At 34.2% G+C, this 18,112-nt stretch overlaps 1 protein-coding gene across 1 annotated transcript; it reads right to left on the bottom strand.

Moving 5' to 3' along the window:
- Positions 1 to 7,243: 7,243 nt before the first annotated feature.
- LOC149931664 (uncharacterized) lies at positions 7,244 to 7,685 on the bottom strand. Its single transcript, XM_090156591.1, has 2 exons — positions 7,528 to 7,685; positions 7,244 to 7,460 (listed from the first exon to the last, which is right to left on the bottom strand). The coding sequence occupies exons 1-2, from the start codon at positions 7,683 to 7,685 to the stop codon at positions 7,244 to 7,246; spliced, it is 375 nt and encodes a 124-aa protein (XP_090012717.1).
- Positions 7,686 to 18,112: the final 10,427 nt, after the last annotated feature.

The raw sequence follows: 18,112 nt of genomic DNA on the forward strand, positions 1-18,112 counted from the left end.
AAGCAACACCATCGTATAAAAGTATTGGAGTGCAAGTGAATACTATCAGTAAGAAATAATGAAATTATCAAAAAATACTTGATAGAAGAAAAAACTTTCATTAGATTTAGGTGTTTCTCAAAGTGTTCAGTGCAAGATTTTGAATGTTCAGAGTCCAACACCGTCTCCTATTAAATCTTTAAAATCTGGTTGCACTGAAGACATTTTCTACAACTCAAATATGGAATATGAAGATGAAATTAAGGCCACTCCTTCTACACCAGTGGCAGAACCAATTGAGTCTCCATTGTTATCATTATCAAGTTTAAGTGAAATTGACCGTGACCATGACTTTGACTCATCGTACGACCCAAATGAAAGTACGGAGTTTAGTCAAGAAAGTGAAGGGCTAGAAACTGAAGAGTGAGTATTGATATTTAAAGCCATATATTTAAAGGGAGTATAACCTTTGTCGGTAATTAGGGGAAAAAGTCTTTTATACCCCTCAGGTGTGAAAGAAGAGTGTAGGTGTATTTTTGGAAGAATTTATGGGAATTTTTCTACAGATCATTTTCTTTTTAAATGCGGTTAAAGTTGATTTTTAACATATAGCTAAGCTTGCATACATGAAGAGACTATTTCAAAATATAGCTCGTTTATAACTTAACTATTTACATAATCACTTTTGTTTGAATGGTTTTGTTTAAAAAATAACCGTAAAATCAGTAGGGTTTTGAACTAAAATCAACATAATTAATCAGACAACTGGCTGAAAAAAATAGGTCATCAACAGCCTTATAGTAGAAGTTCTATGGGGAATTAATTCTATTTAACCGTAGCGCCTCGTGTGGATATTTTAGCACCGTACCGAACTAGGAAGGTCACTCCATTTAAATAGATTTATATTAAATATAATTTTTAATTTTTAGGGATGATTTTAAGATAGATAATACACATCAACAAGAAAAATTTATAGTTTTTTCTTCTTGTCTACTCAACCTTTTTACCTCTCCGAGGAGGGGTTATACAATCACCGTGTCTGTCCGTCTGTCTGTCCAGTGAACGCCTTCGCATTATCCGTGCAAAGGTTAATCATTGCGTTCGCAATTCCTCGAAGGGTTGGCAAAACCACCGTGTGACGGTGAGCGTTAACGGTTTGATTTGCGGTTGGTTGTGGTTTGGTTAGTCTTTTTTCGTCAACGCTCACCGGATATTTCGTTATTGTTATGTTGTAGGTCGTGAATGTTGAGTTTGTGTTATGATTGTTGTGGGTGTTGTATGGGCGTTTTCTCTCCAACTTCTTCTAAATGACTTTGGGACGGACCGAGTGCTGAGTGTAACGCTACCTCTCAACGTCCAATGGCAGGGTTTCCACCAATTGTACACGGTATTCGTCTTAATATCAATTTGCGATTTTTTGGCGCCGGCCGGGAATCGAACCCGGGTCTGCCTCGTGCAAGAGATGTACTCTAACCACTCAGCCACCAACGCTTGTTAATTTACGGTGTTTTTCTAAAAAACAGTTTTGGCGAATGTCCTTTACAAAGTTATAACGTTAGGTACTATAATTTATTCTACATCATTTTAAATATTTATAAATTAAATTAATCTTATATATAATTAAATATTTATAAATTATATTAATCTTATATTTAATTAAATATTTATAAATTATATTAATCTTATATTTAATTAAATATTTATAAATTATATTAATCTTATATTTAATTAAATATATTAAATATTTATAGATTAAATTAATCTTATATTTAATTAAATATTTATAGATTAAATTAATCTTATATTTAATTAAATATTTATAGATTAAATTAATCTTATATTTAATTAAATATTTTAGTATTTTAATGTAAAATTTGATCGCGGTCAGGAATTGAACTCGGGTCGCATTGTTACAATGCGGGTAGTTCAACGCCGAGCCATTGGCTTCCTTAGGGAAAATATTCAAGTAAAGGAACAATTATGATTATGAACTTAACGGATTAATACAATATCTGTATATATTGTTTATTGAATAATAATTATTCAAAACTCCCGCGGAAACTTTATCAAAGTAATAATATAGCGCCACCGTTTGGAGAACTATCAATCAAACTGGGTAAAAAATATAATCTCTTCAATTTTTCGAACTTTAGTCAAATCTTGACGGGTCTAAAAAACGCCAAATAAACGTATATAAAGCCGTTGCCGTCACTAAAGAAGATTTAGTCTTTCTTAGTTCTTAGCTGTCAGACGAACTACTACAGGACGGGGTCCTGGTGTCGGTTAAAAGTTATGAGGCAACTTTGCGGTTTTAATTAGTATGTTCGTTCTTCGGTCAATAAAAGAGTTAAATTGTGTTTCGCGTTTGGAACGTGAGTGAATGGACTTAAGTGTATGAACAGTGCGTGTTTAAGACTGAAAGGGTTAAAGTAATTGTGAACTAACTCAAGTCAGCTGTAAGATAAAATTGATTGTTTTTATTTTTTGAATTGGAATAACCTAATTATACCCTTGAAATTATCAACTCAACCTGTGAGGCTAATTAAGTAGATTGGAAGTAATTAGTAGCGAAAAGCTCTCAGCTGTTAATTAAGACAAGAGTTTAAAGTAAGGTAGTTTGAATTTAGTTAAAATTACTCAGTATAATTTATGATATTTACTTAAGTGTAAGTATGTTTTGGTTTTTTTTTTTCAATCACGAAGAACTAAGACAAATCTAGTCTTAGATACTTGAGTACCAGTTCTGTACAATTACGTAGGAGGGATATATATCGTTGGGTTATTGATGAAAGTTAAATCTAGAACGTTCCATAGACTGTTCTGAATAAAAATAAACATTTATAATTTTGCATAATTCTGGTTGCCATTTTATTTTCTAATCACTCGCCCACAACATTACAGTTCTGGCAATCCCGAATCAACTAAATTTGCGATATAACGGCGACGGGAAATTATTCTCGTAAATTTATCGCGTGGCCTTAGGGAATATTCTTTTAACAAAGTTTCGATAAACTATCGTTTAATTAAAATCGGCCCAATTCCGTTAAAATTATAATTAAAAAAGCGAAAGGTCGTTAGATATTTCTTTCATTAAAATTTGCTTCGTATTATATTCAACTGATAAACTTGTACTGTAAAAAGGGTTTAATTCAATTGTACATTGTTATAGTACGTCTATCTCACTGTTGTAACTACTTAACTTATGATATTCTGAATAAATTAAAATTGGTCGTTTCGTCTCAATTATTTTAATTATAATTAAAATTTTATACTGGGCGGGATAGAACTGGGATAACATTTTTAACAAATAACTCTTAATTGCGGAGATATATCTTTAAGGGTTATCTCGAGAAATTAATACCACTAGGGACAATTCTTCCGAGGAAAGGTATATTTTGGCTTGCCAACTTGTTACAACTTGCCACATGTGCCATCAAAAGCCAGTTATCAATATTAAGCGTAGAACTGTTGGATCTTTGCTACACGTTACAACAGAATGCTTGGATGGCCATGTCTTCAAGTTGCAGAGCCAGCCAATGTTTGGGTTCACCTCTTGGGGGAATTATTTACTTGCTGCTTCTATGTTTTTTGCTGGCGTTCTTCCAACAAAAACCTTGACAATGATTAGGCATTTCAATCTACGCTGCTTCAGCATACGGATGTATTTTAACTACCAACTAATGTTTCATCCTATTATATAAAATAATATAAAATAATGCAATCTTTTGAGGGTTTTGCCTACTCTGTAAGGGAAAAGGCTAGAATATCACCCCCTGAGTGCTTTCAGTTTGAAACTCATGACGTCACCAATTTTATTCGGCTATTGAGAGAAACCGGTAACTGTCATGGCGGCCATGGTGAACACTACAGCTGTTACGTCACACGTTTTCAAAAACGTATCAAACGAAAGCGCTCTATACACTGTGGAGGGGCAGTGGCATAGGCAAGGAAGGGGGTTCCGTGTACAAAAATCCGACTTTAACTCTACTAAATTTTCTCCCCCCTTTACCTTCACATTGATCGTGTAGGAGGGGAGTATAAACATGTTGTTATAGGAAATATATAAGGGCAAAAGTTTATAATATGTACGAATTAGATTTAAACTATTTACCAATTTTACCTAAATCAAATTACCGTATTTCAAGGGGGAAGCTACAAATCAACAAAATTTTAAAAACGTTTTAAGATTTCGAGAGGGGGTGGTGCAAATCGAAAGGGCTTTAACAATTTTCCTGGATCTTAGAAAATCTATGCACATAATTTGGGTTGCGCCACTGCAATCAAGAGGTTTTAGGGGCTCAACTTCAGCCCTTGAAATAAAATCATGGATATGGCCCTTGATTACAATGTATTCTATAAGTATTACGAGAAGTAAATGAACCGAAGTTATTAGACCGCTATATTGGCCATGTTGAAGACGTTTTCCTTATGGAACCATAGTAAAAAGCATCCTTTAAAAGTTCATGCGCTAACAAAGAGACATCCCGAAGTGTAACCCACCGATTTTGTTCGAACTCGGGGGATTGGTAGACATTCATGTAACTTGAAAAATCCTAAAGGGAATATATTCAATGGGCAACCGTTTTGCCATGGCAACGAAAAATGTTTTTGACAACAAAAAATGGAAATTTTCCCATTGAAAATAACATGGGATTCTGAAAATTTCGAAAATGCCAAAAATAGAAAAAATTTATAAAAATTGACTAAAAAAATCCCATGTTATTTTCAATGGGAAAATTTATTATTTTGTGTCGTCAAAAACATTTTTCGTTTCCATGGTAAAACGGTTGCCCGTTGAATAAATTCCCTGTAGGATTTTCATGATCCATGAAGGTCTACCAATCCCCCGAGTTTGAACAAAATCGGTGGGTTACACTTCGGGATGTCTCCTTGTAAGTGACTATCGAGCCTAAGTTTTACTACCGTCTCTCGGGTAAAACAGATAAGCACCGTACAGTCAGATGTTACCCATTGTTCGGCTTAAGTTACAATACAATGGATAAAATAACACGTGATATTGAAATGATGTCTGTCTTTACATAATTTCAAAACTCGCGCTAACGATTTTTCACGGCATTTTTAAAGCGCGTTCTTAAATTACAGAATTATATACAGCGTTTACATGGGGAATATAGTACTCACAATTCTCTAGTGCAATTTATCGTCGGAGTAGATGGGGCAGCTTCGTTTTAACTAGATTTCCATAAGGAAAACGCCCCTCAGTTTTCAGGACAATTCTAATAACTTTGGTTCATTTACTTCTGGTATTACCAAAAGTCATAAGTCCATCTCAACTTGTTGTGACGCCACTAATATTATTACTAATTCATAGTATTAATAATAATAATAATCAGCTAGGCTAATACCCAAGGCACCACCTTAGGCCTAAGTCATCATGCGACTTTTGAAGCCTTAATTCAGGTGGCCGGGTTATAATGCGTAGGAGGGTGGTGGCAAGCCCTGCATGCCACGAGATCGAGCCAACAGCTCCCTACACTCACTATTACCGTTAACCTAAGCAAGTTTTTATGGAAGGGGAAACCCCCTTAAACCAGTGGGGAGAGAACTTGCAAACTCAACGCAGAAGGAGTTGTTCTGAGTTTTCACCCAGTGCCACAAGCTGGGATCGAACCCGGCTCCTCTTGCTGCGAGGCGAAAGTGCTAACCACTCCGCCACCCCAATCAAAAGCTCAATCAAATTAAACTTCAATTCCAAAAATATATAATGTGTCTAACCATAAGTCTGTAATAGTTGTGGAAGAGCGAACAAGAAACTCTTTTGTCTGAGGCAAAAAAAGACGAAGTAGTCGTATGTGGCGATGGTAAAGCGGACTCGCCGGGGTTTTCAGCTAAGTATGGCTTATAATTTTGCACTTCGAACTTGGTCAGGTAAAGGTTTTTTATACTTAAATCACTGTTACCTGTTATGAAATACTAGGGGCTACTATTTTAAATTATAGTCTACAGAGGTAATGAGTTCAAATCAAATGGAATTAGAGGGTCTAGTTAGATGTCTTAAATTTTTTAAAGACAATAATATTGAAATAAAAATAAAATTGTGTCAGATCGACATCTATTTGAAAAAAAACCACCCCCACATTATTCACGAGTTTGACAACTTGCATGTGGCAAAAGTAAGTAACTGTATAATAAATATAATTTTTTTGCTCTGAAAAGTTTTTATTCACAATAAGCACTTAAACAAAGTTACATAGAAATGAAAGAAATTAGCACAAGGTTGCCAGGTAATTGGCAAGCGAAGCACCCGGGGGGAACGAGTTAAGAACTGAGGCTGCGTTCCCTCTTTGAACCGCAATAGCAATTCTTTGCGTGAGAAATTTCACCGATCGTGGCTCGCCGGTAACCTCACGAATTCGACGCCCGATGGCATGTATGAACGCCAAACCATTTGACTTTCTTCTTTTGTTCAGCCTGGGTAGACGCCCAGAGAGGGGCCAAATACGAGGACGCTAGAGGGTCGGTACAGGTGAAGTCCCAGACGAGGGATTTCCCGCCCGACCAAGGGACCAGGGTTAATCCGTCTGGGCGTTTTCCGTCATCACGCGAAAGACCCGGCGGCTCCAGGATGCACGGAACTCCAGCGGAGACCAGGGCACGTTTTAAAAGGTCGTTCACAGCACCGTGACGGGAAAGTCGACCCGCGCTACGCTTACAGCTAAGACTAAATTTTGCCAAGTACAATTGTTAGGATTTTCCATAAGGGGGGGGGGCTATTAAAAATTAGAACCATAGTTTTTCAAAACGGTAAATCCCAAAAAGGGAAAGGACCCATGTAGTCTAGTTGCAGGAGGGCCCAAAATCTGAAGCTACGCCATTGCATAAAGGAGTTTATATCCACACCCGACAAGTGAGGGGGGAAGCCTGTACAAATTACTAGGCCCTATGTTGGCTGAGGGGCCTATGTTTGGCCTCTTATTGTATTTTTTTGCCTGGTCTCGAACTAAGCATTTAGAAAGAAACAATTTTCTAAAGAAAACTTAAGGTTGAAGTGCACTGTTCTGCCTAACAGCTCCCTCCCCTCTCAACAAAAATATATAATTATTATGTTTTAAACACTTACAATTTTAATGTATCATTTCTTGGTCATTACTGATGTTATTTAGATTGATAAAGTTGTACAATTTACATTAGCTACATTACTTTGAATTGACAGTTTGCCATAAAAGTAAAGGAAATAATAGTTAATAAAAAGCATTAGTGTGAAGTATAATAAAAAATAAGCATGATAAAAACATTGACATACTTACTCGTGAATTTCACGTTCATTACACTCATTTGTTTCCTGAACGTATTTTAAATATGCTGGTTCCAAAACATCCAATTCTAAGCAATTCAATTTGAAGTTTCTCCAGTCTATGCAACATTGTAAACTTGGTGTTTCATTAACTAGCCTCCTAATTTCTCTACAGCATATACTTTCCCCCGCTGTAGGCATTGCCTTGCAATTACCACACGTACACCTAAAAGAGGTTACAATGGAACAAGTAGCAAAAAGTATAAAATCAGCCGAAGTTAATTTATACCTACCAATTAATGTTTCCCATACGCTCATTGTTAAGAGCTACAACCGGAACTTCATCATTGTCGCTATCTTCATCTTCATGTCGAAGATATTCAGGATGATCTGTTAGCAGAGGCTCGAAATTATATGGAACAGCGCCGAAATTCGCTATTTCCTCTGCCATATTTTTTATTAATCTGGCAGATTTCTAGCATTTAGCATATTCAAATTATAGGAAAACATTTTAAGCCTTGGTCGTTATTAGTAAACACAGTGAAAAAAAGATTTTTACCTAATAAGAATGGTTAACTTCCAGCTGGCCGACCGAAACGAATTCGTGAATATTTTCCGAAATATAGTTGAGCGCAAAATGAATTTGTGTACTTGAATAAACGTTAAAACCCTTTTTTTAACGAAGAAAATGCTTTAAGAGTGAAAACGGAAGTAAATCAAGTAATGAACAACGGGCGGGCGAGAAGCGTTTCTCCAATTGGCTGAACACTTTCAAGACCAGAGAGGCCTCTTATTGGACGGCAGTATTCGAAGCGGCATTTTGAAAGTACACGGAGATTCCGAGTTAAGTTAGCCCGAAACGTTTTAGGCCGGATTTCGTCAAAGTTTTTAATTTTTTAAAATTTGAATTTTAACTATTTTAACGAATGGAGATCGAAAATAGGAATATTTTTGGAAGTTAAATACAATAAAAGTAGGTTATTTTTCCATTTAATTATCCCTTTAATGAGAGTAAATTTGGCTGACTGGAAATATTTTTGGTTAAATGTGAATTTATTTTGGTTAATTTGAATAAATTTGGGTAAATGCGAATACATTTTCTATAATGTGAATAAGTTTGGGTCTATGCAAATAAATTTTTGTCAATGTTAATTAATTTAAGTAAATGCGAATAAATTAAGATAAATGCGAAAAGTTTGGGTCAATGCGAATAAGTTAGGTTAATGCAAATATGTTTGGGCAAAAATGTTAAAGTTATAAACTTTCTTTATTATATATTATAGTTTATTAATAATATTTGGAAATTTTTTCACCTAAAGGTGAACGGTCAAGCTTTAACCAGTTAGATAGCCCTATAGCCCATTAAAAACTAAAATTTATGGCGAAACCCGCCTCCAAAAAAATAAAGAAATTTCGGGAAATCGAAAAGCTCGCGTCAGCCGCGACACCCGGTGAGAAGTCGGTGAGACAGAAAAACAACGTAAAAGCGCGTGCTGCTGAAGACGCAAAAAAATATGTCTTGCACACGCGGCGCGTTCCAGTTATAAGAGACCTAAGCCAGAGATTCTGACAATATAGAGATATGAAACTCCCTATACATCGCTACGACCCCTTTTTTCCCCGTTATCGTCGGTGCCATCTATCAGCCGGGAGAAAGCTTTTTCTTCCCGTGTTTATTTGTAGTAGGTTTTGAATGAAATTCAATGAATCATAAGTGCAGATTTAATAAAGAAATACGATTGCTTAGAGGATTTTCAATAAAATTTAGTAAGATAAGATAAAAAGTAAGTTTCTAATTAATTATATTTAATTATTTTAAGAAAGTTCATATTTTAACTTTTTTATGTTATTTTAGACCTTTGTTACTTGAATCAGGGCCAGAGGTTAAATTAATGATCATTAATCCAAGGGTATTTCTGGGATAAATAATTGGAATATTATTAATCCAAGTATATATTATCGAAATGGTTAACGACTAAAATGTTTGGTAAGTATTTGTTAATGTTGAACCTTAAGTAATTTGCGATCTAGATGTTTCTGGGCTTTGTCCTACTTGTGGTTTAAATTATGTTTTTCCAATGTACTACGAATGGAAAGTTGTACAAAAAAATTGATTATTTCTTTCAAGTAATCAACACATGGAACATTCTGATGCATCTGATCTTTTGAAATAAACCAAGATTGATCGATTGTTCTTGAAATAATTCTGGTAATCCTCTCTTTGACTCTATTCATTTGTATTACCATTGGGAAAAGTTTATCAAACTTGTCCTTGATCTCAGATACGTAGCTCTGGAATCTTTCAGTAGGTATTGTCAAGCCACTGAATGTTGATGTATCACGAGACTTAAAGATGCTAATATATTTGACTGGTTGAGTGTTTGTTTTTCATCTACAAGTTTGGTTTTGCATAATTCACAATTGTGGTTTTTATTACAACGAGATAAGACATATCCTGAAATGTAAGATAGTGTGTTTTGTTTTCCAGGCCCTTGGCTTTCAAGTGAACTTCTACAAATTTGAAAGTCTTCCTCCGAACATGCCCTGGGATAATAATTATTTGCTGATGGAAGACTTTCATCATAATCATCTGGAAATATTATTTGGGTCTTATATAAGTCAATGTTAAGAAGGAATTTGTCTCGATATTAGGTTTAGTAGCCTGCTGAATTTCAATTGTAGGAATTTCCACTGATAAAGAAAATCATGTTAAAATTTAATAGAGTTGTTTTGAATGAAACTGTTTACAATCCTGATCTGTAGATATAGTTTCGCTGGAACTTGCTGCAACTGAATCACAGGTCCTTTTTGTAGGTCTATTGTTGCGCTCTTCAGGGGCGTAGGAGCGTTCTAGAAGTTGGAGGGGCCAAAAAGTGAAACCAAAAGGAGTCTGGAGAATGCTTTTGAATTTTTAATGGAGTGTAGCTTTTCCGAATGCATTTGTACATTTTTCTACTATATACATTGGCGGGAAAAGACTGAACTTTAAACACAGTTGAGGTTCTATAAGCTTTATATGCTTTTAAAATGATAATTTGAGCCTTGCGAAGATATCAACTGACAAAAATGTTGGAGGGGGCAATATCATTAGTTGCCCCTCCCAGTAAAATTCTAGGGAGGGGCATTGCCCCCCTTGCTCCCCCTGGTTCCTACGCTCTACAGACCGTTTACTAGATTATTTTTGAAAATTGAGTTTTAACTTATGACCCGTTACCATGTATAAATTTCATCGTACCAGTTGTTTTATGATAGTCCTTGATATCATTTTCTACTAAGTTCTCCGGAACCTTTACGTTTGAGCAACTAGCTAAATTATCATTCCCTTGGGAAATATGTTCTTTCTCTTTTGGAAATTTAAACAAGGAGATCCTTTGCTTTTCTCTGGAACTGTTACAAAATTTTACAGAACAATTACTTCCAGGCATATTTCTTTATTGATACAAACCCCCAAGATGATAATTTCTAAGACAAAACGCGTATATAAATTTTTGCGTCTGAAATCCGCTGTTTGGGATTTCGAAAAATACGCTTTTTCCCGGCCGTTAGGCGTCGCTCCGCTCAGGATTTTTTAAATTCCGGGGGTCGCTTTTCAGGCGGAGTGTCATATCTCTATATTGTCAGTATCTCTGACCTAAGCCTAAATTGCGCGATTTTAAAAGTTAAGATAGTTCGCAAATCGCTCATACGGGGTTAGGGGCGCTGGCGGCAGCCCCTAAGATGGCGGCGAAAATTCAAACACCTGGCGTTATTTTTTAAATTAATTTAAAGCTGAATTATAGAAGTATTTTCTTAGAAAAATTAAGTTATTTTTTTCAAAAACATATTAAATGCTTATTATGGACATAAGTAAAATAGCAACATATATTGGCACTGATCTTCGTATTTATTACTAAATTAAGTTTTTTTCAGCACAGGTTATATACTATACTGACCAACGACGATAGTGTACTAATTATTTCATATAATAGCTCAATTCTTAGCATCGAAAGAACGTTTCTACAAAAAATAACCTTTAACAAAAATACTGTCATTCTTATATGTATTAAATTTATAGTTATAAGGATAATATTAGTTTAAAAATATCAATGAAAAGAGACTTAAAATGGTTTTAAAATTCACAATTTATTTATTTAAAAATCCAAAGTTTCGGAGGCACTGTTCCTCCTTCTTCAGGGATTTTTACAAATATCAATATTATAGTTTTAATATCAATTTATATTAATATTGAAAAATATTATTTTTGCCTTGACCATTCTATTTGTGTTTATCAATGAGCGTAAGATGTTTTAAAATAAAATGATTTAAAATAGACATAATTACCAACTTATTATATTTCCTTTTATAAAACGTGCTCTCATCAAACATACTCTTGAAAATATTTTTGGCGAAAAGTTCTTCCTTTTTGTTGTAAAAGTGGTAGCAATGTACCATTGATGACTTTATGAACTAAAATGGAAAACCTAAAATAAGCATATGTCCAATTCATTGCACTTACCACAATGAATTGAGAATGTCATAGGTGTATTTGGGTGAACTTATGTAAAATCATATGAATTCTTTCAAACTATTTTTAAAAAAACGGTAACGTGTTCCGATTCATCAGCGCAATTGTGTCTGCCTAAAAACCTTTTTTACTGATTTAAGTTAGTCTCAAATAACAAATTTGAATTCAATTTGATTTTCTCACGATAAACTAACTTGTACAACTTTGCTCGAATAACTTAACCAAAAAAACTTATAATTTGTTAAATAAATTTTCAAATTATAAAAATTAACGTGTCTTTGCCAAATTAACTCGCAGTCTCCCCAATTTATTCACATTTACTCAATTATCCCTAAATTAACCATTATTTTTCTATCTTTATCCCACATCATTCACATTAACCCAAATTTATTTGCAATAACTCCAATTTTTCTATGTTTACTCTTGTTTCCCTATATTTTGTGAATTTTGTCATATTACTACTTAAAACCTGATATGGAACCACATCGATATATATTTTTTATTCGACACTTATTACGATTTGACCTTTTTTCCAAAGGGGGAAAATGGTAAATTGCGTGTAGCTCTGGTGGAAAAGGTGGAAGAGCTCTGGATTTTTTAATGTGAAAAGTGTTATAGTACTATTGAAACCTCATATTTAACTATTCGAGATATTTACATTTAAAAAAAATTTCCCCGTTTATTTCTGATTTGAACTTTTTGATATCGAATTTCCATGGCAACCACAAGTAAGCCTAATTCCTTGGTTTTATGCTGCTTCCTAAGAACATTTCACATTATATGCCTTACCCGTAGAATATGTTCAAGTAATGCAGTTTCCCTTAATGCAAAATAATTATTTCAATATTTTCATATTTATGTTTTATATTTATTAATTTAAAATAATTATAATTTTTTTAATTTAAAAACTCATATTGCGTTAAGTTTGTAATAAACGTAGACAATTTCATTTGCATTGGAAGTTTTGGTTATGTAAGAAAAAAGGATAGTAAAATAATTTGCTCGATGTGGTTCCATATCAGGTTTTAAGTAGAAGTATGACACATATCACCGTAAAAATTACACGACTTTACCACCTTTACCACGTGATCTACACGTGATTTACCATTTTTCCCTATCGAGAAAAAAGTAAAATTGTAAAAAACGTAAAGTAAAGAAAATATCTCGATGTAGTTTCATATCAGGTTTTAAGTAGTATCATCATAAAAAAACTGCTTAACTTTACCCCCTTGACCACCCGAGCTACACGCGACTGAGCATTTTTTTATTGTAAAGTTGCGGATATATGGAGCAACTTAGTATATGTATTATTAAATCACCTTCAAACGGAGATGCGCGGTAATTTTGTTCATTTAAGATTGCTAGAGTAAAAAATAAAATTTAAAATCCTCAAAAGCGGTGATTTTCCCATGTTAAATTTCGAAAAAATAAATAATCTGAGTTATATATAACGTTATAGCTCCTTCCTAAAAGATACCTGCAATGGTAAGAAACTCCGAGTTGATTCCTGTGGATTGACTTACTCGCAGTATTCAACCAAAGACATTCTTGTTTTACTTTGGAGTTCACTCGGAACTAAATAGTTTTCTTTCACAATGTGACCCGTTTTTTATCTATCAATATTCCAGATTCACGAGCGAAACCAAGGACGAAATAGGCGTTGAATGAGGGCTTGACCGACCTTTCTGGTCTTTACCAGAACCAGAAAGCTCTCCATGAGGTTGAAACTCCAAAATGGTCGACCATAACAGTTCCCTCGGCTAGAGGTGGACAGAAATTTGGTGGCCGAATGTGAGCAATAAAGAGACATTTAAGTGCCTGTCACACTTCAGGTTATGTCGGTTATAATCTCAGTTCAGAGCAAATTCAATTTTTTTATGGACTTACGTGCGAAATTGCTTCATCCCGGCTTGTTAATGTCTAATGTAATTTCAAATTATGACCAGAATTTTGAAATTACGAAGTATTTTACCAAACCATTATATTAACCATGGATCTAGAACAACTCGAAGCTGGAAATGTCGTCGGCGGACATTTGTTCGTCTAGGAAAACTCTTCGCTAGACAATTCGTCGTCTAGGACAGTTCTTCGCTGTTCAATTCCTCATCGGTCAAATGCTTGCGTTGAAAATCGCGCAAGACTGACAATTAGTCGCGCAAAAAATCGAAAATCAATTTCCAAGCACTATTAAAATTTCAATTAGTAAAAAAAACCTTGACTACAAGGTATAAATCATCTCAATTTTTTTTTAAATTTGTGAAGTTTTCGCCGTTGTATTCTTAACTGAACGGTTTTTCGTCTCAGCAACTGTTGCTTTTAACGCCAACGTTGTTAGTATCGACGACAATATATCGCTCATTGCAGTCACGAAAAATGGCGCTGGTTCTGGCGACCTGCTGTTATGACGAACGTCGGTTTCGTACCGACTTCAACTTCATTGAACAATTTGACGCTACTCTTGGCTTCGGGCTTTGATGTCACGACATTCCATCTCTTTCTAACCAATTAGATAACGACGGGATATTAATAATTTTTCAAATAGAAAATAAAGCACCATGCGAGGAAGCATGTGGAAATTCATTTATTTTGTTATATTTTATCAACCAGAAAATTGTTAATTTAAGTTTTTTTATCGATTATATTCTTTATTTTTAAAAAGTATATTTGGTTTATCCAAGTATCCCAATAATCATTTAATAATTTTAAATTATTATTGTTTAAAATGAATTTTGAGTAATATGCAATTTAAGTCACGATAATCAAAACAAACGAATGCGCGCGCATCCTACGTGGTCCTGGCTTCCGGTAGTAGCGAACGCATAGTGGCACTAGCCAAAACTTAAGCTAACAACAGCGTCAGCTTCTATTGGCGATGACAGGGAAAATATAATTAAGTTTAAAAATTAATAACCGTCGACAGCGTCAACTTGAAGAAATGGTTTGTAAGTGTGCGACAGGCTTAAGACATAGCTCATTAATCCACCAAAATTTGGTGCGATGTTATTTATTTCCTTTATATCACCGCAAATTAAAATTGAATTGTTGTTTGTTACACAACTTATGTACAGCAAAAAAATTCAAAATAGATAACATATTACACGAATGATTAAAAACCTAAGATATTTGAATCAAGCACCATGTGCTTTAATAAATAAGCAGTTAAAGGTTCCAAACTAATTGAATTATTTTGTAACTCAGTTAATAGAAATACATTTTCAAATATGAGTAATTTTTATGGGAATGGGTGCTTCCTCAACTCAACAATTTAAGCGCAATCACCTGGTCCGTTTAATTTCTATACATTGCGTATAGAAAACTGAATATGTTGCCGCTGAAAAAGTGACGAAGTAAAAGCACGTCTTCGCCCCATCATTTGCAAATTTGCGAAAATAGATGGCGAAATACATCTTTCCTGGAAATACATGTACCTCTCCTGTTTTGACAAGGATAGCTCGCGTGTCTAAAAATAATTCCTGGCTATAGAGACTTAGTTTCGTGCACGCGGTTCCACGCTTAGATTAAATACCCTTTTTTCCCTCGAGAGATTCCTGAGCGGATATTTCACGTGAAATTGCGAATATTTTCGGATCAATAACGTTGTTACAATATGGTAGCGTTCCCAGACTCTTTTATCCTAATTTATTTTCTAACAAAGACACTCTCTAGCTGCTTGACTAGTTGTAGTTCTATTTTAGTTCAAAAGAAAACTTGACGATATTTGTGGTAAAGAAACGCTTAAAGATAAATTATGAAAGAAATGAACTGCGTGCCTCGCAAAAGCCACTTGTGGGAATCTAGGCAACCTAATAATTATCGCGATTATATCTCAATACCGCTTCCTTCAAATTTCTATTAAAAGTCTAATTTTATATATTTGTCATTTTATTGAATTCGCCTAGAGTTATTATATTCTTAAAAGGATAGTTAATTCAAAAATTCGATGGGCCGATTTTTTTCAAACGTCCGACTAGAAAAGATCAACGAAGAAATTTTTTTTTCTTTTGGGAATTTCCTATTTCACTTATTGTGATTAATTGGGCTCTGTTGCGATGAACCATTCCCTTAACAGTGGCCCGTTAATCCTTTGTAGGCAATCGAAACCAAAACCTTAATTTTGTCACCCTCCTCAAAGCGACGGATACCATTTTTGAAAAATATAGTTTTTTTAATGCGATATAGTTCAGCTGATTCGGAGTTCAATTGAACAATTCAAACTGTATGGAAATCAAAAACTCTAAAATTGATAATAAAATCAATTATTCCTAAGCAGAAAATTCAAAAATCTTAAGGTGATAGTGGCAAAAATATTTAGGAAATATTTATTAAAATAATTTTGGACATTGTGAAAATGGTTTAAAGTTATGCCAAACTCCAAATTTAAATAATTTAGAGTGTTTCAATTAATTCATAAATTGACATCGAATTGAAAACATTTTAAAGGGATAGTGCAGGAAATACATTAAAAGGGATAGTGCAGGAAATACATTAAAAGATATAGTAAACCGAAAATAAGCTTTAGTCCCATTCGACCGAAGGCGGTTTTTGAGGTGTCCCATTCGACCGAATTCCGCCGAAACGTGCGGTTTTTATGTGTCCCATTCGACCGAACAACTTGAGAAAGAGTTTCCAAACAAAAACGAAAAAGTGGTTAACTTTCTAGACTATTTTGTAGAAACGTGGATGGAAAATGACCAACATCCCCGCTCCATGTGGAATAACTTTTCAAAGTATACGCTGAGGACTAACAACCACTTGGAAGGGTTTCACCATAAAATTAACAACAAATTCAACACAAAACCAGCTTTTTCCCATTTCTTCAAATACTACAGGATTTGCAAGTCGAATACCACTGCTTAAAGCTGGATCTGGATGTTGGTAAACCACCAAAACAAATGTCAAAGAAATACGCTGAAATGAACTTAAGGTATGCAACCGCAATCAAAAACTACTACAAAGACCGCGAGAATCCTTTGAAATCTCAAAATGAAGTAGCACTCTCCCTACTAGATGCAGTAGCTATGAAATTAGCTATGCCATTTTAATATCTTTGTATTATGCATTTATTTGAAAATAAAATGGAATGAGCATGAATTATATTTTTATCTCCACCTAGTCAAGAAAAGTAACTGAACCAAAACTGAAATAGTAAACTTAACCAACACTAACCTAACCTAACCTAAACATGGATCTTCGATAGTACATACCTTATAAATAAAATACCAAATTGGGCTATATTTTAAAATTCTTTCGGTCGAATGGGATTTGGTCGAATGGGATTTCGGTCGAATGGGAATAAACGGAAAATAATGAATGAACTAATACCTCAAATAATCTTAACGGGATAGCGTCTAAAACATGCTTAGAGGGATAGTGAACTCATAAGTTCATAAATGGAAATAAACCCAAAATTTTAATTTGAAAAACCATTTCATTTCAAAAAGCATCCAAATACGCAACTTCGATTAAAGCAGGTAATGTAGTGAAATTAAAAAGTTATAGTTAAAACATTACGAAGTAAAATCATGTGTAACATATTAGATTAGGTATGACATTCCTGATTCTTCAAACGCCATTTTTGTGGAATTTACACGTATTACATTCACGTACCATGTAAAGTGATACTAAAGTTCTCACGATTTGTCTCGAACCGTTTGTGACATGTCGTTTATCAATTAATTGTGGGATTTGAATTTCGTACCAATATAAAAACGAGTAAAAATCTGGTATTGGGACAAGCTGGGAGAGCGGAGATACATGGCGCAATCGATAATTCGGCGCCTCAAAACTCCGCTAGGGTTTTGAGGTAGATAGAGAGAGTAGTTCGTTTTCTGATCGTAGGATGGCGCCTTCAAGTGGCGAAAGATTTAAATCAATACTTCTCTCTAGCAAAATAGAAGCGATTCGTTAAAGACTTTGAAAGAAATAGTTTCTTTTGAAAAATTACAGTTTGATTTAGATATATCAGATCTTTCTATTGGTTTAAGGTTTTTTAAAGACAGTGTAAATAAAACGTCTCTAAGATTTTATAATAAATATAAAAAGCTATAACCATGATAAGTTTGTTTTGTACAATATGCATTTACAGGGTGTTTTGGATTGGCATGTCGTGATTTTTTTTGGTTCCAGACGAATCATGAACGTGGCTCCTACAGTGCTTTGTTTTCGAGATATGGGCCCCCAAAAAAGTACCATCTAAAAAATAAAATCATTCAAATGAACAAACGATATTCTGCCATGAACCAAATGGTTTGCATTAAATAAGCTTTGGTTTTTTATTGATGATACGATCAATTTTTTAATCAAAAGTTAATTAATGAACTGTTAGAAGTATGTTTTGTTTAAAAATGCTTTTAGTAATGCCAACATCATTTAAA

This window comes from Leiobunum rupestre, chromosome 8, assembly GCF_980474605.1.
Source record: "Leiobunum rupestre chromosome 8, qqLeiRupe1.1.hap1, whole genome shotgun sequence".
Taxonomy (NCBI): Eukaryota; Metazoa; Arthropoda; class Arachnida; order Opiliones; family Sclerosomatidae; genus Leiobunum; species Leiobunum rupestre.

Bases quoted from the DNA above. Each gene is read 5' to 3' on its own strand.
- LOC149931664 (XM_090156591.1), bottom strand. From the start codon at position 7,685: ATGGCAGAGGAAATAGCGAATTTCGGCGCTGTTCCATATAATTTCGAG. The intron at 7,461-7,527 runs GTAGGTATAAAT...AACCTCTTTTAG, and splicing joins CGTATGGGAAACATTAATTG to GTGTACGTGTGGTAATTGCA.